At 36.1% G+C, this 25,418-nt stretch overlaps 3 protein-coding genes and 1 non-coding gene across 4 annotated transcripts; all 4 read left to right on the forward strand.

Moving 5' to 3' along the window:
- The first annotated feature begins 561 nt into the window (after window positions 1–561).
- On the forward strand, window positions 562–2,934 carry LOC115424709 (parvalbumin beta-like). The gene is made up of 5 exons (XM_030142106.1): window positions 562–597; window positions 1,373–1,441; window positions 1,715–1,847; window positions 2,273–2,382; window positions 2,632–2,934. The coding sequence occupies exons 2-5, from the start codon at window positions 1,381–1,383 to the stop codon at window positions 2,655–2,657; spliced, it is 330 nt and encodes a 109-aa protein (XP_029997966.1). The 5' UTR covers window positions 562–597; window positions 1,373–1,380; the 3' UTR covers window positions 2,658–2,934.
- A 1,496-nt stretch (window positions 2,935–4,430) lies between these two features.
- On the forward strand, window positions 4,431–6,603 carry LOC115424708 (parvalbumin beta-like). The gene is made up of 5 exons (XM_030142105.1): window positions 4,431–4,572; window positions 5,177–5,243; window positions 5,558–5,690; window positions 6,105–6,214; window positions 6,316–6,603. The coding sequence occupies exons 2-5, from the start codon at window positions 5,183–5,185 to the stop codon at window positions 6,336–6,338; spliced, it is 327 nt and encodes a 108-aa protein (XP_029997965.1). The 5' UTR covers window positions 4,431–4,572; window positions 5,177–5,182; the 3' UTR covers window positions 6,339–6,603.
- A 1,778-nt stretch (window positions 6,604–8,381) lies between these two features.
- trnaq-cug (transfer RNA glutamine (anticodon CUG)) lies at window positions 8,382–8,453 on the forward strand. The gene has a single exon. It is a non-coding gene; the product is annotated as a tRNA-Gln (tRNA).
- A 4,629-nt stretch (window positions 8,454–13,082) lies between these two features.
- pvalb8 (parvalbumin 8) lies at window positions 13,083–15,815 on the forward strand. The gene is made up of 5 exons (XM_030142104.1): window positions 13,083–13,347; window positions 13,783–13,850; window positions 14,538–14,670; window positions 15,176–15,285; window positions 15,547–15,815. The coding sequence occupies exons 2-5, from the start codon at window positions 13,790–13,792 to the stop codon at window positions 15,570–15,572; spliced, it is 330 nt and encodes a 109-aa protein (XP_029997964.1). The 5' UTR covers window positions 13,083–13,347; window positions 13,783–13,789; the 3' UTR covers window positions 15,573–15,815.
- The last annotated feature ends 9,603 nt before the right edge of the window (window positions 15,816–25,418 follow it).

Here is a 25,418-nt window from a genome sequence, read left to right on the forward strand (position 1 = left end):
CAGAAAACAATTAAAAATAATATGGAATAAAATAAATAACCTAATGTTCATACACTTTAATATGTACGTATATTCATTTTTCTTGGGGATTTTACATGTTTTATCCCTTTTTATTGTTATGAATCACACATAATTAAACATTTCCTCTTGAATAAAACAAAATATAAGATCACAGCCTATACACTCATAACCCAAAGTGCGCCTCTGACATATGACTTGTGTGCGCTTTCATTCTGTTCATTTCAATGTTACCCTTGTGACGAAACTTGCAACATAAAAATCAGCATCTTAAATGTTGGCAATAAATCATATGAGTCCGAGATGGTTAGTGAAGTCAGTAAGCAGCGGGTCTGCTCAGGTTTCCACACGTCTAGCTATAGGCCTCCGCACACATGGTAGCATCCTCATTTGTTCACCTAAAAATAGGTCCAGACTACTAGACACATTTTTTCGAAACCCATGCATCTTGGTACCTGATACTGAGACTCAAAGCTCTGTAAATGGTGTTGCTCAAGGATATATAAGCGTGAGGGTACGGGGCTAGTGGCATTCACTCGAGTCCGCCTTGGTTTTCACTCGCCTCAACGCAGCGCAAAGGTGAGTGGGATGTGCGCCCCAGCAAAGGCCACACCAGCTACTGGCACATTTGCACTGGAAGGAAAGGGACTTGAAACGAGCAAAAATCCGTGGACTATAACTATTAGAGAGAAATGGAACATAGTGAACAACTTCTTGGACCAGGACAGGACGATTAAATCAATGCAAAGGAAGAGCAAAGTGGCCATTTGGTGCCAGAGGATCCACATCTACATGGATAATACTTGCGCTCTCCGACTCTATAGCCTATACTTTTAAAACGGATGAGCAAAGTCCAACCTAGTCCAAGCTTGATGAGTTTCCTGATCTGCGCTGCTTATTTATGGCAGTGATTCGTATTGCAGAGTTCTTGGCCTCTTGGTGGGAGCATCGTCTATTTAGTGCCATAGCTACAAAACATGCTGTGATAAACATCATCCTGAGCAGTTATCAGATACAAGGAAGTAAATCTTATCCATGTAGGCCATCAAATCATGGATTAGTCATGTTGTTTTTGCTAATTAAAGCAAATAAATTAGATTATTCTTACCAGTAAAAACAAGAGGCGTTGGAAATGGTTAAAATAGTGTCATGTTATGATCTTCTGAGGTTAACTTTTAGTCCCTTTAATCTGATTTGTGATTTTAGTGACCACATGACTGTCTATGATCACTGCAAAAAACTTTTAGAGGAGCCAAGAATTTACTTTTAAGAAAGATGCTGCAGTGCAATTCAATAATACATCCACTACAGGATTTGCAATGCTGATAATAACCTTGTTTTCTTCTTTCCACAGAGTAAAAAATGGCCTTCGCTGGTGTCCTCAATGACGCTGAAGTCAAAGCCGCCCTTGATGGCTGCGCAGGTGAGACAGATGATGAGATTTTAATATGCCATCACATACATTTCAGTTGTAAGACTCAGTTGGTATTTCTTCACATTGACTTTTATTGGCACATCATGCACTAGAACATTTCACACAAACTACTGACATAAATTGGATAAGACAACTGGGGATTAAATTCTCAGATTCAGAATGTGCCATACAAACTGGTAGCCCACACTTCTCACATTACATCGACACTGGAGTGCTGTGTACAGCCTGTTGTGCGCTAATGGTGTAAAATGTGTGTTGCAGCTGCTGACTCCTTCGACTACAAGAAATTCTTCAAGGCATGCGGTCTGGCTAGCAAGTCCGCTGATGAGGTCAAGAAGGCCTTCGCCATCATTGACCAGGACAACAGTGGCTTCATTGAGGAGGAGGAGCTGAAGTAAGACATCCCAGCAATGCACTCTTACTGACACTTAATGCTTAGGAATCAAGCCAAAGAAGATGAGAAACTCCATCTCTAATATTAGTCCGCTGTCGTTGAATGTAGTCATAATGATTTTAGAGAATAATCACTTTTATCCTCATTGGGACACTTTTGTTAAGGTTTTGCCTAAATCTTTGGATCAAAATTCACTAAACTAACTTAACTAAAGCCCTTTGGGGCCTTGAAAAGCACTATAGAAATCCAATCTATTATTATTGTTAAAACTAGAGAAAAGCCACAGTTTTACGACTTTAGCACCTTTAAATCCTTGCATTGTTTTCATAGAATTCAGAAACCCTCCTACCACATAACAGTATCATCCAATGCAGTGTGAGTTGTATGTGATTGTAACTCCTGCTGTTTTTACCTCCACTTCCCAGGCTGTTCCTGCAGAACTTCTCTGCCTCCGCCAGAGCACTCACCGACAAGGAGACCAAGACTTTCCTGAGTGCTGGTGACAGCGATGGTGACGGCAAGATCGGAGTTGATGGTAAGAGTTTCTTATATATCTTTGAATGCAATACAACACTTGGCACACATTAATGAGATTTATTCTGATTCCTACACACTTTAATCTGCACAGCATTTGAATTTCTAACATTATTTCTCATGCTACAAAACTGTAAATACCAAACTAGAAATCTTAATCAGAGATAAGGTCCAAAACCATACCATGAACATTAAATTCCAACTACATTTTATTCCCTTCTAACAGCAATTTTATTCTGCTTTTTTACAGAGTTTGCTGCCCTTGTGAAGGCATAAATTTCCATTGACCAAGATCCACTTCTTTTCATGGAACTGCGAACTCCTTGCAAGTTTCAGTAATCATCAGCTGAAAGAATATTTTTTATACCTTATTTATGAGTTGCCTGCGGACTATCTCTCAACATGGAACACATATTTTACTGTTAATGTTAGTTCAGGTGTGTGAAATGTTCTGAAGAATGACTTGTGCAAATTGTACAACACCATCTGCACTTTTGAGGAAGAGTGAAAAACCAGGAATAAATACTCTTTTGGTGTAAAGTCATCTCCTTAAGGTCAGTCGTTTTTGCATTGGTCAATTTTATCAATGGCAATCCAATGTCTTCACATAACAGTGGCTATGTGAACACAATGGAGTGAGTATGGGACAGTGCCAAATGACTCTCCACCTGCCAGCGCTTTTGAATATTTGGGAAGCACTGGGAGATGGTTGGACTGATCTGACTGGCACTTGCTTTAATAACTGGTAAACAGGCAGGGGAGGGCACCTGGACTTGAGCCAGGAGCTGGGAAACACACTGGTGCTTTGCTCACATACTTCCTGAATCCAGCGAGGTCTGCAATGGATAGCTGTCACACATAGTGTAATTAGGGAATTTGTTCCAAGGGCTTTTTCTCCACCAACTGCTGTGTAGTCAATTAGATGATGTGCTGTGGCAACAGGAGGGCTATTAACAGCCACTGGTGCATCAGCAAGACCTTTTAGCTGCACGAATCTGGTGCAGAGTTGCAGATCTTTAGTGGCCTCAGGATTTCTTAACAAAGTCATTATTTAACTCTTTTGTGCAATGCTTGAAATACATCTTATTCTCTTAAACAAACATGCGGTCACCGAATGAGAATTTATCGAGCTCACCAGTCAAATTACAGTTCCATGGGATGTTCCGAATGCCTAGGGAACTGCAGCTCAGCAATATGTAAAGCCTCAACCCTATCAGATGACACCCTGGCCTTGTTACTATAAACTGGTGGCCAAAACAGAATGAGGCTCCCTGGCTTCAGATTCCTTATTCACCCTGCAAGACAGTGCTGCCACCTACAGGTCAAAGTTTTTCTCTCCGATCTGGGAATTCCATAAAATTTGTAAAAACTCGATTACATTTAATTAAAATTACAACAAATCAGGTTTTAAACTAGACAATAAACAATACATTACTTCAATCATAATTTTAATCTTTATTATAGTAGAGATATATTGCCTCTTAAGGTGATTCTAACTGTCATATACAATAATAGAAATGATTTTAGAGATAAAACCAAATTTGACTTAATACAAAAAGACAAGCAAAATGTCACTAAAATGGAGTAACTATATAAATCAGTAAGCCAACTGAGATCTTAAGATATAAATGGAAAATAATAACAGCAACTAAATCAAATCAGTAGTGACCTGCACATCGACATTTCCATTCAGATGAAGAAATTCTTCAATAAATTGGCCCATCTATTAATGAAGGCTCCAGTAAATAACTTTAGCATAGATTTATTTAGAATAGAACAGTCTATGCTTGTCAAATTACTTGCATTACACAAAGACAAGAGAAAAGAACCAATTATTGCCACTTACACCGACTTTAACGCATGCATGCTCAGTGTCCACCCTCTTCTAAATGGTTGTGTGTTGCCAGCAGCATTTCCAATTCGTCCTTCTCAGCAGTGCCCAGGCCTATTCTTAGCCTTGGGGGATATTAAAGACTTCTTCAAACGCACCTTTTAAGCGTCTTCATTTGTGAAACTTAAAATAGCCCCCTCTTTTTCGCCTCCCCCTTTTTAGTGGTGTCAGTTATCTTATGCCTCAGATTCGATGGAGTGAAACTATAAAAGGTCACCGGGAGCACCGGGAAAATCACTGCAGTACGACTCCAGTCTTGTCTGTATCATCTGTACCCTACAAAGCAAAGAACACCAAGAGGTGAGTGAGAATAAAGGCAGAAAAGGAAACCTGGATCTATGCACACAAAGCTGCAGCATCACGCTCCGCATCTCTGAGAAAACATTAGTGATTTTTAGACATTACGCGTTTGGGTTTTTGTTTTTTTGTTTTTGTTTGTTTGTTTTGTTTTGTTTTAGAAGGACTTCACCCTGCGTTTCAACGTTTATACAAATACATACATTTTGTATTTTCTATTTTACTGCGGGAATCTGCTTCAGCTTCATGAAGATGTGGATTACGGGTCAGCTTCTAGAGCCGCACTAGAGAACACACTGTCAGTTCTTTTCAATGGAATATGGATGCAGCATCACACATTCGATACACACCTGGATTTAACGACTTTCCACTTTCATCTGAAAACTTTCTAAATTGCATTTCTAACCCTTTTGGAATAATGAACATCATTTGTTATCACCAGAATAGAAGGATGCACAGTTGTTTCATGATGATGTAACTAATTGTAAAATACTGAATACAGTCCACACAATGGGATGTTGAAATAACCTGGTGCTCATCTAAAAGACTTTGAGGGGTTTTTTTATAATTACATGACATTTTTATTACCTTTACTTTATTTCTGCAGCTCACAATGGCCTTCGGCGGTGTACTGAAAGATGCTGACATCACTGCAGCCCTGGATGAGTGCAAAGGTGTGTTTTTTCTACCTCATGTGTAGCTTTTTTCCATAAACTTGCCATACATATTTATTATTATTATTATTAAAATCTATCTTTTTGATGCTGTTTGCACTGATGGAGCTGCTCTTAAATCGAATTGTACATGTGTATAGTGACAATAAAGTCATTCTATTCTATTCTATTCTATTCTATTCTATTCTATTCTATTCTATTCTATTCTATTCTATTCTATTCTATTCCAGTCATAGCCTTATGTATTTGTATTTTTTGCATCCAAGCACTGAATGTGGATGTGAGTAACAAAAAAAAACCCTGCCTAATTTCAGGCGATGGCACATTCGACCACAAGAAGTTCTTCAAGACATGCGGTCTGGCTGGCAAGTCTGACGCTGAGCTTGGAAAGGCTTTCGCTGTCATTGATCAGGACAAGAGCGGTTTCATTGAGGAGGAGGAGCTGAAGTAAGACTCACATAGAAAAAAAAAAACATTCCCATGAGTATGTGAAGCCTAGACTGCATTTGGCACAAAAATTGCATCTAAATCCCATCTCTTCTGTGTTAACATCAGCTGCGTAAAACCAGACTGTCCAGCACCTATAGGCTGGCACAGCTCTGATGTATGGTTCTTATTACTGTAAACAAATAGTGAGTAAATAAATGTATACTTTACATACCTTGTGAGTCAAGGTCACCTATAATTATCCAGTCATTCAGGTGCCTTTAAGGATGATTTATGCTGCTCCACTTCAAAACAATGCAGCCTATTTATTTATTTGCAGACATCCAGATCTCCTGCAGTCCTCAGTGTGTGTGTGGACCCTGATCTAACCCTTGTCCTTGTGTGTGTGTTTGTGTGTGTGTGTGTGTGTGCCAGGCTGTTCCTGCAGAACTTCAGTCCAAGTGCACGCGCACTGACCGATGCCGAGACCAAGACCTTCCTAAAGGCCGGTGACAGCGACGGTGACGGCAAGATTGGTGGTGAAGGTGAGGCCGTGTCCCATATGCCATTCTCTGGATGCTTTTCTTACATTACTGGGAGAGCAAAATAGACACCAACTGTTTGTGTTTCCTCTGTTGACCTGCAGAGTTCGCTGCCATGTGCAAGTAAAAAGGCAACCGACCAACACCTGCTCTGATGGAACAACAACGCCCACGTCGACCTCCCCCTTTTCATCTGAATATAAATAATTTTTATACATTTGCTTATAAGAGTCGATTCCTCCTATGCAACACACTGTCCAAAATGATGATTGTGAATGTCGCTCGGTTGTGTTCATGTCTTAATTATGAATTTTGCTTACTGTAAAATTTATGATGCACTTTCCAGGAAAGAACAGTAAAAAAGAATAAATATTCTTTTGCTACGGTCCTAATGAATTGTATCAATGTGAGTCTTTTTAGTTTCATAAAGAACATAAGAGCAAAATCACAAAATCATCACATAAGGCTGCTTTATGGTCTTTCACCATAGTTTATTTTAGCATCTGTGTCTCAGGCTGTTCAAACATCCGCACAGTGACACACAATATGTGCGTGCGTGTGTCTGTGAGAGAGAGAGAGAGAGAGAGAGAGAGAGAGAGAGAGAGAGAGAGAGAGAGAGAGAGAGAGAGAGAGAGAGAGAGACCCATCCTTTTGCAGTTCCACTCTACAGCCACTAGGTAGAGTTACATCCATTACGCGTAAAGGATGAGGCAGACGCACCGGATACAGACTAGTAATAAATGAAACAATCAGACGATTAAAAAAAACGACAGCTGTCCAGACACTTGATTCGTAACCATTTCAGACACTCACAGAAAGCATGTCATGGTGCAAAGTTTCTCTATGTGACAGGGAAATCCATCCAAGAACACCAATGTATTATATTCATGCATAAAAACTAATGTTTCCACAGCACTGTATTCATACTCCCCTAATATAATTACCGTTATAATTTGTGCAGAGATGTAAAGGAGTTTTAGTTGTGAAATGTGACGCAAAATGGTCAAACACTAGGAATAATGACTTAGTCTAACATCATCTCCCCTGAAAAGGCTGTATAGGAAGATCCCTTGGCCAATCTGTATGTCCATGAGTGAGGCTCCTATAGCATTAGCAAATGTAAATGAATAAATGATCGTCCAGTAACTGTATAGTCTACAAGGTGTTAACATGGTGCATGACATCATGCACCCGGTGTGTGTAAACTCGCACCACTGCTCTTGATCCGGTGTCCTCATGGCTCTTTTTCGCACACAGTTCGAAAGAGATGATTAAGTTTCTTTTTACCTCTGCAAACCCACTTCACCCAAACACCTAACAGAGGACTGTCGCGCATCACTTGTTGAGGGGCCCCATTAACAGTTGGCACTGGGATTAGGTTTAGGAAAGGCTGACAAACACAAACAACCGGATATACACGCTTTTATTTAATAATGAAAGACAGGATGTTACCCAAGATTTAAACAAAGCTGTGCGTAAAATGGACAAGCAATGCACCTGTGCTGCTCACTTCATAATCCCTGCGTTAAGTCTGGAAATAAAATAAAATACAATAAAATAAAATTAAATACAATAAAATGAAAAGAAATGAAATAAAATCATACATCAGTTACTACTTTTAAAAGGATGTTTAAAACTAATATATTCAATAAATATAAAATATTAGAATAAAGTAATCCAATTATCAGTATAGATCTAAAATTTTACTTAGATCATATTATTTATTTTATTTGTAGCACCATCTAGTTATCTTTTCGCCCATGTTTAATATAGATATCCAAACTGTATGCATCATGTTCTGTTAAATGGACGAATAAATTATTACTAATACTGTTACTACTATATAAAATAAAATGTATCTTGATTTCTACCATTTACCAGCAGAGGAGTGACAGTATGGCATTTCCACTAACTTCTATAGGCCACATCACTATAATCTTTCAGAGGTACAGGTCAAAGTCTGGGCCACTTTGGCAATTAACTAGACTCCTCTGTTCCCTGTTCCTTGTGTCGTGTGTGTTACAAATCCGAGTCTACTGTACGGAAGCACTTAGAGTCAGCAGTGTCTTTTTTCCTGAATATATTCAAGGATATCCCCAACTTCAGTGTCCAGTTGCAGGTTCATGCCTACTTTTGTGACAAGTTTGAGGGATGCGTATGTGGTGCACATGGTTCCATGGTGTAATGGTTAGCACTCTGGACTCTGAATCCAGCGATCCGAGGTCAAATCTCGGTGGAACCTGTGGGATACTTTTCTCTGCCAATTAGGTGAAGTGATTGATAAATGCATTAACACTGGTGTCAAACTCATGTTAATTCAGCGGCCACATACAGCCCAATATGACCTCCAGTGGGCCGGTTCATTAAAATACAAACACAATAATACATAAATAATAGCAATTCCAAAATTGGTATGTCTGATTTCTATGTTTTAGAGTGAAAAAAGTAAAATTACTAAATTTGTACATCTAATTTCTATGTTTTAGAGTGAAAAAAAATCACTGTATACTATTAACATTTTAACACCTACAAACTATCTTTTAAAAAATGTGGAAAAACATGAACAACCATGACCAAAATGAATGAATGAATGAATGAATGAATGTGTATTTCAGTTAAATACAAAATACAAAACATATACATATTAAAAAAACAACAACAAAACAAAACACATACATATTAAAAAACAAACAAACATAAAATTAACACATTTTGTAACTGAAAAAGGAAGAAGCTGAAGCCGGAGGCTTATTTCTGCTTCTCCTATTCACATCCTTAATTCACGTCTACACCCGTAGTTGCAGCAGGTAGATACTTAAACACAAATTATACTACACTCAGTGTTATAAATCATTTTGTAATCATATTACTTTCATAGCCCTTCAGAATTTGACAAATTAAATTCTTTTTGAAACTCAACAGTGAGCTACACAATTTCACTTCATCCTTCAATTCGTTCCATAGCTTGACACCAATAACTGAAACACTGTGATATTTAACATTTGTTCTTACTTTACATTTTTCAAACACAAACATCCCTCTTAAATTATAATGTCCTTCTCTTAACTTAAAAAATTTCTGAATACAAAAAGGAAGGTTTTTACTTTTAACGCGAAACATAAATTCCATTGTTTTTAAATATACAATGTCAAAAAATTTTAGTAAACCAGATTCTACAAAAAGTGGATTACTTGATTGGAGATAACAAACTTTGTTTATGACTCTAATAGCTTTTTTTTGGAGTTTAATTATCGGGTCTAAATTAGTTTTATACACATTGCCCCATATTTCCACACAGTATGACATATATGGCATTACAAGTGAACAGTACAACATATGCAAACATTTTTTGCTTAACAAGTCGCGAGTTTTATAAAGAATTGCAACAGCCTTGGACATTTTGCGTTTGATATATTCTATTTGTGGTTTCCAACAGAGTTTATGGTCAATAATCACTCCCAAAAATGTTGTTTCATACACCCTTTCAATTTCAATTTCATTAATTTTCAGTTTTATATCATAATTTCCCCTAGCACCACCAAAAACCATAAATTTAGTTTTATCTTCATTAAGTGATAACTTATTTACATCAAACCATTTTTTTTAACTTGATCAATTCCTTTTCCACAGTTTCTAATATTTGTTTCATATTTGCTCCCGAATAAAGCAAATTAGTATCATCTGCAAATATTGTAAATTTTAACTCACTAGATGCCATAAAAATATCATTTAAATAAAGTATAAATGACTTGGGTCCCAGAACTGAACCTTGTGGGACCCCACATGTTACTTTTCTAAGTTGTGAATTTGTATTTCCAATTGATACATACTGAGACCTATTTTGTAAATAACTTTTTAACCAGTTTTGTGCCACACCTCTCATACCATACATTTCACAAAATGAAATTTATTAAGAAAAAAACTGCAATTTTAACAATTTATGCCATTACTCATCCTCAGCTTCTCATTTTCACATGTTCATCACAACTTACAGATCACAGTGGATTTACAAATATGCAAAAAATTTAATAACAGACAAAATATTGGTACAATTATTCTTAATTCTCTTAAGACATTTCAGGTTGTTCATATTTGTTCAGGTTTTTCACATTTTTTGTAAAAGGCTAGTCTGTAAATGTTAACATTTTTGTGTAATTTTACTTTTTTTTACACGAAAACAAAGAGACAAATTTGTAGTTGTCATTATTTATGGGTTACTGTGATCATATTTCACTGGTCTGATCCACTTTAGATGGAACTGATGTAAAATTACTCTAACATCCTTGATTGTTAATATCTTCAGTGTAATTTTTGCATTTCACTAATTCATCCGGTGGACCAGATTGGACCCTTTGGCGGGCTGGTTTTGGCCCCCGGGCCACATGTTTGACACCCCTGCATTAACAGTTACCAAATATTAATAATCTATGGCACGGAATGTCTTGTCTCTCTCTGTAGTCCACACTATGTGCACCTTCATCTAACCTTAAATTACAGAAAGAGAAATAACCTTGTTTTTCCGTCCTGCTGCAGTGAACACTCTCTTAGGATTGTGCTTAATGACCCCTGGATTTGTTTGTGTATAAGAGCTGCTGTGGGCTACAAATGTCCTCTGAGCTGGCGACCCGAACTGGTCATTCAGCAACTGGACAAATGGACAGACAGACAAACAAACAGACAGACAGACAGACAGACAGACAGACAGACACAAGATACAAAAACAAGTGGGACAGCTACAAAGCAACAATAACTGACTATTCAGCCCTGCCTGACCTCTGCCATACATCATTTTAAATGGTCATTGAAAATTACCTGGTATGCATTACGCATCATCGCCACCACGGACGGGACAGACAGCAGAGGGTGACCTCGGGTCCCTTAATCAGCACTGCTGACAAAGCAATTTTGCCTGGCTGTCCCACTGTAAATGTGAGAAAGCGAGACGGTTATAAAGTTCCAGTGTCCATGCGTTCAGCAGCTACTGTGTGCGCTCTGAATTCTATTTGGTTAACCCTTTCATGCATACTGGTCATTCCAGTGGACAGTTATTCTACAGCTGTTCTATTGTTTATTCATGGGTTTTGTTGTTTTAGTTCCATATCAGCCAACACAGTGGACACTTATGCACCATCCCAAACACTGACATTCATACCATTAATGTAACTTTGCTGTTCTTGATAAACCTGATCTGCACTGACATGTTTGGGTGTAAATCAATTAATTGTTAGACTGTAATAAACAGTTTTGTTTTTTTTCCCTTTAAAACTGTTTTTTTTTTGTTTGTTTGTTTTTTGCATATTATTATCATGAAGTGAGTAATAACTAGTTAAGTCAGGGGTGTCAAACTCATGTTAGTTCAGGAGACACATACAACCCAATATGACCTGCAGTGGGCCGGATCATTAAAATAATAACACAATAATACTAAAATAATATCAATTCCAAAATTTGTATGTCTAATTTCTGTGTTTTAGAGTGAAAAAAGTAAGATTAGATTATCAAAATTTTTACATCATTTAAAAAAATGTGGAAAAACATGAACAACCATGACCAAAGTGAAATTTATTAAGAAAAAAAGTGCAATTTTAACAATTTATGCCATTATTTGGCCTCAGCTTCTCATTTTCACATGTTCATTACAACTTACAGATCACAGTGGATCTACAAATACATAAAACATTTAATAACAGACAGAATATTGGTACAATTACTCTTAATTCTCTTAAGACATTTCAGGTTGTTCATATTTGTTCAGGTTTTTCACATTTTTTGTAAAAAAGCTAGTCTGTAAATGTTAACATTTTTGTGTATTTTTACTTTTTTTCCCACTAAAACAAAGAGAAAATTTTGTGGTTTTCATTATTTATAGGTTATTATGATAGTATTTTACTAGTCTGACCCACTTTAGATGGAATTGACCCAAAATTATTTTGACATCCTTGATTGTTAATAACTTCAGTGTCATTTTTGTGTTTCACTAATACATCCCACGGGCCAGACTGGACCCACTGGCGGGCCAGTTTTGGCCCCCGGGCCGCATGTTTGACACCCCTGAGTTAAGTATTAGAATATGTTAAAATGTGAGAAAACATCAGATTAGCTGCATTAAACATGTTTTTATTTCAATGTTTTCATATCATTTTCTGATATTGGGTTTTAAATACTTGTTTGTTTGCTTCAAAAATATAATGCATGGTGTAGCATGGACATTTTCATAAATCCAAAAGGAAAAAAGAAAAAAATACAACTCAATTGTATTGTTTTTTTCATGCCTAAGGAGGAATAAAAACACTCAAAAACCCCAAAACTCAGCTAAGGTTCTCATAATTCATGCATGAAAGGGTTAATTTGATGATATGAGCGCAACCTGCTGTGCGTAAAAACAAGTAGATTTGCGCAAATTCAGCCACATAGAAAAACCAGTGCAGCCAAGAGGTTTGTGCATGTGCTGGCAACCTCTTATAGGTGACTTTGCAATCTAGCACTAATCACATTTTCTTCTGAGCAAGCAAATATGACATGCCCTCACACGACTGACATGAAAGTTCCCAGTTGGTTGACATTTAATTTCCTACATCTCACCTCTAATGTAAAAAATAGAGGGATATCTGCAGTTGGATGTGGCTCAAATGTGCTCGTTTTGGGACTGCTGCCTGTAAAGGGATATCTGAATGAAAGGGTAGGGTAGGGTGGGGGGCAAAAAAAAAAAAAAAAGAACAGCAAGAGGGGGAACAAAGAAGAGAGATAGAGACTGCAGTTGCATTACAGCTTCTCTGCATTTACTGTACTACATAATTCTAAGGCTGAGAGTAGGAGGGGTGTTGGGATGAGAGAAGGGAGTGGTGGATGGAAAGAGGAATGCGCTTTTTTACTTAATTTGCTTTTTACAAGGGCGTTACAGATGTCCATGGTCCGATCTGTGTACCACTGGGCGTTATAAATAGTAAAGGTTAATTAGTTAGCTGAGAAATTGGATCAGGGGCGGGCTGTTAGAATTTGATCCATAGACAGGTAACTCAAGCAATCCCTATTGTCACTGTAATCAGACCTATATAAATCCTCCTTGACGGACAGCAGTCACCACATAGCCTTACCTCTCTGCTGTCTCACCAACCGGGCTGGAACCCCTCAACACGGTAAGCTGCAGTGTGGATTCAAGGATGTGGCTCTTGATTTTGCTTTACTTCTTTATTTGTATTGAAGGAATAGTTTTTCTGGATTTAGTCAACTTTTTTATAGCCTTGTTAAAAGACTGCATTGGTGCAAAAAAGTCATGCGTAAAAGGAGAGAATGGACTTTTAGGAGAGATTTACCAGAGTGAATAAGTTGTTTCTGTGCTATTTATTTAATGGATTGTAAAAATGTAAAAGAATGATGTGAAAATGTATAATTACTACAGAGACTGACTTGCATAGAAACTTTTTTTTTTAAGGCTTACTGTCCTGGCTGGCACTGCACTGACTTTCAAGCAACACTGAACAACCTCAGCTTTTCATCAGTGTTAACTTAGAAGTTTGCTACTGTACCTGACTACATGTGTTAATAATTCACTATGGTTGTTCCTTCTACAGGACTAAAATGTCGCTCACATCTATCCTTTCTGCTGATGCCATCGACAGTGCTATCAAGGACTGCCAAGGTATCATCTTCCACCAATATCATTATATTGCCTTCTTCATTCGATAATTCTATAACAAACAGCATTTAATTTTACAGATCAGAGTAAATATTATCTGTCTTGTTACTACTCTGAATGTTAAGAGTTCTGATTTAATCATCTGGCTTTATTTTATCACTGAAAAACAATAACCAAGACAATGGGCTGTAAAATAGAAAAAAAAATCCACAGGGAGTTCAGTATTATTATTATTATTATTATTATTATTATTATTATTATTATTATTATTATTATTATTATTATTTCTGAGCCTTTGACTGACATAATGATAATAATTATTACACTTTTTACTTATGTATCATCACTCCACATGTGTCCAGACTGCAAATGATGATAAACATTTAGAGATTTTACCATAACTGTTGTTTTAGTGAAAAGAATCTCACACTGCAATATCACACAGCAGGTTTAAGATAAGATAAGATAAGATAAGATAAGATAAGATAAGATAAGATAAGATAAGATAAGATAAGATAAGATAAGATAAGATAAGTTAAGATAAGATAAGATAAGATAAGATAAGATAAGATAAGATAAGATAAGATAAGATAAGATAAGCCTTAATTAGTCCCACAAGTGGAAATTCCTTACAGTAAATATATGCATAACATGGTCTGTTCCTGACTCTGCTCCTTTTATCTCCTCCAGCACCAGACTCCTTCTGTCCTAAGAAGTTTTTCCAGATGTGTGGCCTCAGTAAGAAAAGCCCCCAGGAGGTGAAGAAGGTTTTTTCAATCCTTGACAACGATGCTAGTGGCTTCATTGAGGAGGAAGAGCTGAAGTAAGTGAGCAGACTTTTCCTAGAGCTAGACGTTTTTTTTTTTTTTTTTAATGTTCAAGTGGGTCCGGGGATGGTTTTATCAGTCATTTCAATGAAAATGCAGGTGTTTTTAACATACAACTGAAAAATAATCTTTGAATTAAGGTGGAAAATGCAAACTTTCAAGTTATATACATAGGTTTTTACTGTTGAATCATGGTGAACACCTCTGATTATTGCTCAGTCATCTTTCACTGCATGAAAGATGAGTAGTAGTTGTACAGTTATACTAACTTCAGCACTTCAACCTTATAACTGAAAGCTATTACATCATTACTTTTTTAGCTTATGTCGCCTCCCTTTCCTTGTGCATGGTCTTTAATGGTGAATGCAGTCTAATTGTACCTCAGTGTTCAGTAGATACTGATTACTGCCTATGTAATTACTACCACTTCTACCCAGTAGTTACTAAGGATTACCTCTGAGTTTGACCTGTAATTGTCTGCGGCTGCTTTTCGTACACCAGGTTCTTCCTTCAGCGATTCTCTCCTGGTGCTCGGGCTCTGACGGACACAGAGACCAGGGCCTTCCTCTGCGCTGCTGATGATGATAGTGATGGTCGAATTGGGGCAGATGGTGAGATTTTCAATAAGAACGCAATTATTTGTTTTATTTTTTCTCGTATTCTGGGCATATGCCAAATTGTAGCAAGTAGTATTAGAGGTGAAAGAATATTTTAAAAGTAAGAAGAGTAAGAAATTATAGATAGTTCTTTATGTTCCTATGTATACGACCACCTGCAATGATCATGATTATGAATTTTCATGTTTATGTGTTTGCCTAATTTATAAATAGCATTCAATTTTGCAGCTCTCTAATGACTTCTCTTTTCTCCAGAGTTCCAGGCCATGGTCTTGAACTAAACTGCTGGACTCCACCTTGAATCCCTCCTGGTCCCATTGCTCCAAGGGCTCTTTCAGTTTAGTCAGCAATTTCCCATCTGATTAGATAAAACCTTTTGATTCTTTTTATTTTACAAACCTCACTCCGGGTCACAGATATCCAGTTTGTTTTTTCCTTTTCATATGTGTAGACAGATTGTAAAACTGTATTGCCCAAATAAATGTACAATTTACCAAATTACAGAGAAATAAAAAAATAAAATAAAATCCATCCCATCTGGCTTTGTTTTTTATTTAATCTCCAGTATGTTCTTGGATGACTTCAGCAGGGAAACAGAATACTGTATAATGCAAATTAATGCACTGACATGTTCCCTACATATCAAATAAAAGGTCAGCAAGAGTGCAAGAGCTCCTGACAAAACCTTTAACTAGTGAGACACTTAATATGCATGTACTGATCCAGATGCACAACACAAACATGCACGCAAACAAGAGCCACACTACTTTCTTTACAGTTCTGAGGTGTCCTTGATTCTTTATTTAAGCTTAACTTACTCTCGAGTAAATGCGATTGAATGACAGACAGCGTCAAGTATACGGTAGGAGAGACATGTCTGCAAACAGGGTTTTTGATCGAGTACACAAGTGTGTATGTGTGTGAGTCTGTGTGTGTCTGTGGAGGTGCAGTGCAGGGAGACAGTAGAGTAGGTGACCTTGGTGAGCACCCACCTGAGTGTCACCGTGGTTGGATCGAGTGACACCTGACCTCAGCTTTGTAAATAAACCCAGTTGAACCTGATGATGCTCATGCCAGACCAACAAAATATTCCCACAAAAATAATACAAAAGTTAAAAGTGAGATTAGACACAGATGGACATCAAGCATAAAATGACAAAAATGCAGATGAAATCATTTTACAGAGTTAAAATAAACAACTCTGTGAGTACATGCATGTGTGTGTGTGTATATGTGTTTGTGTGTATGTGAGTGTGTGTGTGTGTGTGTGTGTGGATGTGTGTGGGTGTGATGCACAATAGCAAACGCTGCAGAATCCTATAGCCGGGTATGCTAGTCTTACATGTATTCCTTTGCCAAGACCTTGATAGATCAGTGGCGCTTGATCAGAATATTACAGCGGAATCGTCACCAAAAAATCAACTTTGCATCCTTCTCTGAGAGACTTTAAATAGCACACAGCTTTTTTCATCCTCTACACTTACAGGATTCCTGGGATTAAAATTAACAACCACTTCATCATTCATCCACCCATTAGATGCGCTAAAATACAGACTAGCACCGTTTTTTTTTTTTTAGAGAATCCACTTAAGTGTCATTTTGATTATGCGTATATTACAGGGAGAACCTGACTATTACAGCAGACACCTGTTACTCCAAACTATGGGTCGTACCCTGGTATTGACATGACGTTATGATCACAAATGTAGGATGTGTAGTCATACTGAAAGCTGCATGATTCAGATGAGGTGTTATGGATTTTTGTTTCTGTCTTGGACCAAATGTGTATAGCCTTCAAGAATTATGCTGAATATCACTGTAGCTGTAGTGTGATACCTATAGCACATGAATTCAATAAATATGCAGTGACTGGTTCATACAATACATTAGACAGATTTCTATAGCCTATGTAAAATAAGTCATATAAGTTTTTGAGAGTGTAGAGGTGTCTTCTGGAGCTGCACCTATCGATTATTCTTGTATTCAATTCAATTGTCGATTGCTGCCAGTGATATTTGATGTTTTGTTTGTTTTTGTGTGAACCCCAGTTGTTTCTGCATTGAAAACTAATGGGAATCCTTAGTAAATAAATAAAAAAAAAAAAAATTAAGATACATAAATACAATAAATATATTAAGTATATTATAATTATATTAAGATATTTGATGTTTTGTGTGAACTCCAGGAAGAACAGTTGTTTCTGCAGTGAAAACTAATGGAATCCTTAGTAAATAAGTAAAAAAAAATAAATTAAAAAATTAAAAATTAAAGCTAAATACAATAAATCCAATCAAATATTAAAGTATGGGATATTAAAGTTTTTGGCCTGGCTGTGTCTTAGTGGAGGTGGGCTCAAGAAAAATGAAAAGAGTTTAGATCTTCAAAACCTCAGGCATCCAGTAAAAGATGTAGGATCATATTTATGTTGCTGATAATGCTAGATGATGGCTCTTGAAAATATTCTAAAAGCCTAATGTTGCTCAAAACAGTCCTCTAGCATCACATTCTGGTCACACACATATTTCCATAGGTGTAGTATACTATTATACTAAGTATGTTGATTGGATATCCACTGTACTCTGCATGCACTGAGAAAAACAAGACTAATGGGATCATCACGTATCCATTTCTGCTGTTATCAGTTCCTGACCCTCCATGCAGACACGGGCTGCATGAGCCAGGATGAGAAAGTGGAGGTTGTGGACGATAGGGCTGAAAGCGGGACAAGGTTGGGGAAGCCAGCGGGTAACACAAGCCAGAAGGTGCACAATGGTGCTGTGACCCCTGTGGGTCAGGAGCGGCAAGTGGTAAACAGGAAGGAAACGTGAGCCAACAGGTCGACTCTGACTGTTGGATGTGCTGCTGTGCTACAACAGTGCAAGATAATGTAACCAGCACATCAACTGGACTCAGAAAGACAGAGAATGAGAAAAATATTATAGGTCTGTTTTACTTTAAAACAGGGGTGTCAAACTTATTTTACCTCAGGGGCCACATTAAGCTCAAATTGATCTCCAATGGGCCAGACCAGTAAAACAATAGCAAAATAACTTGTAAATAATGACAACTCCAAATTTTTCCCTTTGTTTTAGTGCAATCAAAATGTAATTATGAAAATATGTACATTTACAAGCTATCCAAACACAAATGATGTGAATAACCTGAAAAAAAAAGAGATTTTTTGAGAAAAATAAGTGCAATTTTAACAATATTAGAATAGAATAGAATAGAATAGAATAGAATAGAATAGAATGCTCTTTATTGTCATTATACATTGTACAACAAAATTGGGGGAGCTTCTTCATATCAGTGCACAATATTAAAAGAGACAAAGTAGAAATAGTGCAATTGAAAAAATACAATAAGATAAAAGTGCAAAATGCTCTATATACAAATGTACAGTAAGGCGTCTGAGGTATAGGTATTAAGAAATGTAAAGAATATAAGGGTGTGAATATGAGGAGTGAGGAGTTATTGCACGTTGACAAAGAATAAATAATTTAAAAGTTTTTAAGAAAAAACAGTAGCAGCAGTGGTGTGTATATTACACCTCAACTAACCATTTATACATGCATATTATGGACTGGATCTACAAAGGCACAAAACATTCAATAACAGGAAGTATGATGTTAAAATTTTACTTCCAAAATTTCAGGTTTTTCACATTTTATTGTTAAAGGATAGTTTGTAAATGTTAATATTTTCATAATTTAATGTAATTTTTTACACTAAAACAAAGAGAAAAATATGGAGTTGTCATTATTTATAGGTGTAATGTAATATTATGTTTTTTACAATAAACTAAGAAAATTTGGAGTCAGTATTTATAGGTTATTCTGCTATTATTTTAGTTGAGATCACATTGTCCTGTATGTAGAACCTGAACTAAAACGAGTTCGACATCCTTGATTGTTAATGTCTGAAGTGTAATTTTTACAAATTCATCCCTCGGGGCGGACTGGAACCTTTGGCGGGCCGGTTTTGACCCCCGGGCCGCATGTTTGACACCTCTGCTTTAAAAGAACATCTGTAACAGACCAGTAATGTCAACTGGTCCCAGTGGACAGAAAAACACTAGAAGAAACCAAGCTTTGAGGCTAAAACATAGGTTGGCAACCTTTGCAATCTAAAGAGCCATTTTTGGACAGAAAAAAAAAAAAAACTGTCTGGAGCCAAAAGATACCCTCATACCTTTCCTCAAACTGGTGACTGTTTAAGAAGCTCTTTAGGATTAGTTTGTACAGAATATGTGGAGAATAAATCAGTTTCAGTGCATTTACAGAACTACAAAAAATGACAAAACTAAAGAAAACAGTGATATTTGCTGTTATTTTTATTTGATGCAAAAATCAACTGGTAAGTGAAGACTTTCTTTGCAGTGGAGAATGCAGATAAATACCATCAGTGTTATAAAATTAAAAAGTAGTCTACTTTTGCTGATTTTACAATTTAAAAAAAAAAAAAATTCATTTGGAGTTGAGTCTACATTTTTATAATTGCATAACATCACAATCACTATTGCTATGGCAAAATGTGTACCAAAAAAGTGTTATTAATTTGTGTATGGTTTTTGACAAAGCCACTGGAAAAGGGCCCAAGAGCCATATGTGGCCCCAGAGCCACAGGTTGCCTACCTCTGGGCTAAAAGGTGAACTTCCTTTAACGGTCAGTTTTAAAAGAGCCCATAGATGTTTTCAGTATCTGAAATCAAAACCTAATCTCCTATTTCATCCTGTGGGGTAACTGTAAATAATAATTCAAGCATGGAAGAGTTAGAATTTAGCACAGACTAAACAGAGTTTGAGTCTGCACATCGGTTTTTATGTCTATCAAGCAAGAAGGCAAGTTTTGAAGCATCTAGTTGCGAGGTTTTACAGACAACCCGAATGTAAAGTGAGTCACCATAAAAGGTTGTAGGTCGAGACAATAGGAAAAATCAGTATCAGACTTAATCCTAAAATGCAAAGTGCATCATCTCTCTTTTGCATCTTGTGGTTTGCTGTTAATACCTGAAGCACTTTTGCATGACAATTCTGCAATGCATATGCAAGAAACTATTTATGCCTTGTGAAAATATGTACAGACTCATACTTACAGATATAGCCTCCTTTAAAAATACATGAACCCATAAAGACCCAGACATTCACCACTGACCAAAACAGCTACAGATTTAAAACATGTAATACCTGTTAATCCACTAATTCTATCGATGCATGTAAATAATTGTTGCAAAATACAGTTTGTCATCTTTTCATGGTCATCAGATATGACCCATTTGGATGTTCAGAGGCAGAATCATTACATGCATGTTCAATGAAGAAAAGGATTTTAATACAAAACAAGCAACTGTTAGTGTTTGAGTAGAAGCTCTATTTAGTTACAGGTGGAAAATTGCACACTAGTCTGCAAAACGTAGAAAAATTTAAACAAATTTGAGTCACTAATAAAGGAAAATTAACCCATAAAGATCCAAACACAAATCACCGACCAAAAGCCTCTACTGATCTAAAATGTTTAATACCTGTTGATCCACTAATCCTATCAATACATGTAAATAATTAGTGTAAAATACAGTTTATCATCTTTTCATGGTCATCAGATATGACCCATTTGGATGTTCAGAGGCTCTGTAATGAATGTGGAAACACCATCATCTTCTACAACATTGATTCACCAGTAAAACCCATGGACATAGGATGGAGACATTTATTTTTTGTTCAAGATATATTTTGCTGAAAAAGTCACTTTTTCTTCAGTGTTCTCTTTTTGATATAATAACCTTTGAATTTACTTAGAGTTTTCATGAACATCTAAATTAAATATAGGAAATTAAATATAGGAAAATACACAATTTACAGTGAAAAATGTAAAATACACTGCATAATATTATAATACATGATGATAAATCACTTAAGAAAAATTAGAGAAACATTCATTTGGGAACTGCCACAAAAGTAGCACTTTGTGGGTTAAAATTCTTTAATTACATTTCTGTTGTATTTCAAGTGGTTTGAAAGGAAACAAGACTTCTGTGCCTCCTCTCAGACAAGTAGTGTTCATTAAATATCAGATGATGCTCTCCTGTTGGAAAAGTTGGCCCTTGTGAAACTGTCAGGTTATGTATATTTCTATTTATTATTTTTTGATTTGATCAGAGAGGATACTGTATTTGCCCTGTTTTCATCTCCTGCATCTTTACCCATGTCTTTGATTAACTGTAGACCCAGTAGATCAGAATCTAAAGTGGTTTACTGTTGCTGAACATTTGATAGTCTGCCTCCCAGGTGAATTGTCCTTTCAAGGAGTCAAGATCAGAGCCTGGCTTTACATCTTCCACTGAAAAAGTGACATAAAGACATAAATCCCGACCCAGCTTCACTTGAAATCACATGAATACGCATGTGTACATAGATGAGTTATGAAGAGGATTAACCCTTTAATGCATAGTTGTCACTCCAGTGGACAGTTCTTCTCCAGCTGTTCTCTTGTATATTCATGGGTTTTGTTGTTTTAGTTCCATATCAGCCAACACAATGGACCCTTATGCACCATCCCATAATAATACACTGACATTTATACCATTACTGTAACTTTACTGTTCTAGATAAACCTGATCTGCACTGACATGTTCGAGTGGAAATCAATTACTAATTGTTATTTGACAGTAATTACCAGTTTCCTTAAACAAAAAGTTTTTTTTTTTTATATTATCTCCATGAAGTGAGTAATGACTAGTATTAGAGTGTGATAAAATGTGAGAAAACATCAGATTAGCAGCATTAAAAATGTTTTTATTTCATATTTTTCACACAGTATATCACTTTCTGATGATGGGTTTAAATACATGTTTATTTGCTTCAAAAATTAAACGTATGGTATCGATCTGAGTGGACATTTTTGTAACTCCATGAAAAATAGGTTCATTAAAAAAAAAAAATCTGAATTGCATTTTTTTTCACATGCTTAAAGAGGAATAAAATCACTCGAAAAAAATATTGACTAAGGTTCTCATAATTCATGCATGAAAGGGTTAATTATCATTAAAAATGCATTGAACTGCACTTTAAATTGTGTGTTAAATCATGAAAATATACTGTTTATCAAAATGAACTGAAATGAACTGAAATGATAATATGACACTGATAGACATAAAACTTTATGTTAAACCATAAATGCAACAGAAGGTTGAAATGAATAACTTTACAGCTGTAAATCAAATATTTTGGTTAAAATGGTTAGTGTAAAATGTAAAAAAACAAAAAACAATTCCACGCCAAGCAAAACAAGAAGATACACATGGATTATGAAAGGGATTTACAGAACCTAAATGTTCAGTTTGGTTTAATGTTTTTTTTTTGTTTGTTTGTTTGCATTTTGTCCAGTGAACTCTTTTTGCTCCAGATTCATCTTCTTTCACCTGATTTTTTACAATCTCAGAAGTTTTTGACTTAGTGTTTGGTTCTGAAGAACTTTTTAGTCTATTTTCAAGCAGCTACAGTATTTGTAAGGTCTATAATCAAAAAGAGCTTTTATCGAAAAAAATTTACAGTTTACACATATTCCCACACTGATGACCATGATTTACTGCACATCAGGAATAATTCTCAGACACTGCAACAGGATGTAAGATAAGATAAGATAAGATAAGATAAGATAAGATAAGATAAGATAAGATAAGATAAGATAAGATAAGATAAGATAAGATAAGATAAGATAAGATAAGATGAGCCTGAGTCATCTATGAATTGATGTAACATGTGAAGACCCACGAGAAAAATCTGATGAAACAATAGCAAATGCAGATGGAAATTATTAAAAGTCCTTTTAAATAACAGGAAGCTCATTGAATGTCTGTGTGACCACAAACACCTTTGTACAGATAAATTGCTCTGTGGTGAGTGGTTTCACAAAATATCTAAATAATAGATACCTTCAAATGTTAAGATTAGATAACAAATAAAAAATGTATAAGTACAATAAGCAACTGCAACTTACATCAGTAGAATTAGACATAACTTTACATTTACACTAAAACCATGTGCGTCATCGTGCATCAGTGCTTTAACGTGTTGCATGCAATACATCTTACTGTACGTAATGGCGCTGGACAGGTCCAATAGGATGGACAGAGACCAAGCCTCCCTGTCTGCTTAGCACTTCAATAATTGATGGCCTCGCTTCATTGTCACCAAAAACTCATATCAAGAAAGGAGTGTCAGGCTCACCTTACTGATTAAGTCTGTGTGAAACTTTAATGTGTGCCCCATCTTCAGCTGATAACAAACTGGTGTGCTTAGGTAAACGAGGAAGTGGAAAGCTAAACCTTTTGGGCATCCACCGTACATCCAGTGGGTGCTGTGACAAACACTGATCATATTTTGACTCATTCCCAGTCTTTAGGAGGTATCAGAGATGTTGCTACCTGATAGTCTGAACACGAAGGAACATCGTAAAAGATTTAACTGGCGTGTTAGGATGACTGAATGGGCTTTGTGAGCTCTGTGCAGGAACTCTATTCATAATGCAGGGGATGACAGCGCTGCCTCTGTTCTCCAACAAGCATTAGCTCTGCGCCTCTACTTATGATGTCTGTGTGCAGCTTCCCTTCATTAATGAATGATAGGCCATGCACATATCAATAGGCATTCCCTTCACACACAAGCACTAGAGGGGAAAGCGATTTCTCAAAATCTATTTCCATGCTGGCTCAAGTCGATTGTTTACATGCCTGCTAGCTGATTGGTTTATATATATATATATATATATATATATATATATATATATATATATATATATATATATATATATATATATATATATATACACACACACATATACATATGTATATATGTATATATATATATATATATATATATATATATATATATATATATATATATATATATATATATACACACATTGGACAAGACCGTCACACCTTTGCAACTTGAACTACAAGCCACACCCTGGTTAAAACCCTGAACAGCTGTTACCTGTGCTGACTCACCCTCAGACTGTGTAATGGCTGTCATGGTGAGGTAGACAGACTTTTCCAAATGAGAAGGCTCAATCAGATAAGATGAGACAAGAGTTGGCTGGGATAAATTTAACTCTGACTGGTTGATTAATGAAGACAAACTGTCTGGTCAGAAAGGACAACTGCCCAACATGTGCGTCTGTGTTTGTTGGCAAACATCTAACAACACCCACAAAAAAAGGAGGTTGAAAAGAAGATAAAAACACATGCGTAATGTTGGACTACACACACACACACACACACACACACACGCACACACACACACACATACACACGCACGCATGCACACACATACACACTTTGTATTCAGACTTTACTCACAACTGTCTGCCTTTTAATAGATGGTTTACATGGATGCCTGAAACATTTTCCTCAGCAACTATTACTTCGACTGCTATTTTATTCATGTATGTGTTTTAACCCATAAAGACCCAGCACTACTTTTGTGTCAGTTCTCAAATGAAGTTTTCTCTATTTCAAACCTCTGTTAAGTGATTTATCACCATTCATTATATATGTATGTATTGTATATATGTATATGTATGTGTATGTATGTATATATATACATATTGTTGGTTAAGACAAAGGGGTGACAGCTAGGAAGCTATGCTTCTTCTCACTTCTTTTCGAATATGACTTTTTTCTTTTTCTTTTTTTTGTGTATTATTATTTCATGCTTCCTTGAATCTTCATTTCTACATTATGTTGCGCAAAGAAGTCAATTAGTAGGAATCAAGAAGCTTGTATCATTTCCATATTCAAAATAAATAAATAAAATAAAAAATTATAATATTATCCTCTGTGCTTTGCATTTTATCAGTATAAATCAGATATATTCCTATATTTGTTTTACTTATCATGAAAATGTTCAAAAAAGCTCAGGTTAAAGTTGAGGGTTATTATAACAAAAACAGAGAAAACAAAAGAAAAAATGACTTTTTTAGTAAAATATATCATGAACTGAACATAAACCCAGTGTGTCCATCCACTGTCATTGATCCAACTCCATAGGTTTTACTGGTGAATCAATGTTGTAGAAGATGATGGTGTTTCCACGGTAACCATGGAGCCTCTGAATGTCCAAATGTAT

This window comes from Sphaeramia orbicularis, chromosome 8 (assembly GCF_902148855.1).
Source record: "Sphaeramia orbicularis chromosome 8, fSphaOr1.1, whole genome shotgun sequence".
NCBI lineage: Eukaryota > Metazoa > Chordata > Actinopteri > Kurtiformes > Apogonidae > Sphaeramia > Sphaeramia orbicularis.

Coding starts and splice junctions, on each gene's coding strand:
- LOC115424709 (XM_030142106.1), top strand. CDS start 1,381: ATGGCCTTCGCTGGTGTCCTCAATGACGCTGAAGTCAAAGCCGCCCTT. Junction 1,442..1,714: donor CGCCCTTGATGGCTGCGCAG/GTGAGACAGATG, acceptor TGTGTGTTGCAG/CTGCTGACTCCTTCGACTAC. Junction 2,383..2,631: donor CGGCAAGATCGGAGTTGATG/GTAAGAGTTTCT, acceptor GCTTTTTTACAG/AGTTTGCTGCCCTTGTGAAG.
- LOC115424708 (XM_030142105.1), top strand. CDS start 5,183: ATGGCCTTCGGCGGTGTACTGAAAGATGCTGACATCACTGCAGCCCTG. Junction 5,691..6,104: donor ATTGAGGAGGAGGAGCTGAA/GTAAGACTCACA, acceptor TGTGTGTGCCAG/GCTGTTCCTGCAGAACTTCA. Junction 6,215..6,315: donor CGGCAAGATTGGTGGTGAAG/GTGAGGCCGTGT, acceptor GTTGACCTGCAG/AGTTCGCTGCCATGTGCAAG.
- pvalb8 (XM_030142104.1), top strand. CDS start 13,790: ATGTCGCTCACATCTATCCTTTCTGCTGATGCCATCGACAGTGCTATC. Junction 13,851..14,537: donor TGCTATCAAGGACTGCCAAG/GTATCATCTTCC, acceptor TATCTCCTCCAG/CACCAGACTCCTTCTGTCCT. Junction 15,286..15,546: donor TGGTCGAATTGGGGCAGATG/GTGAGATTTTCA, acceptor TCTTTTCTCCAG/AGTTCCAGGCCATGGTCTTG.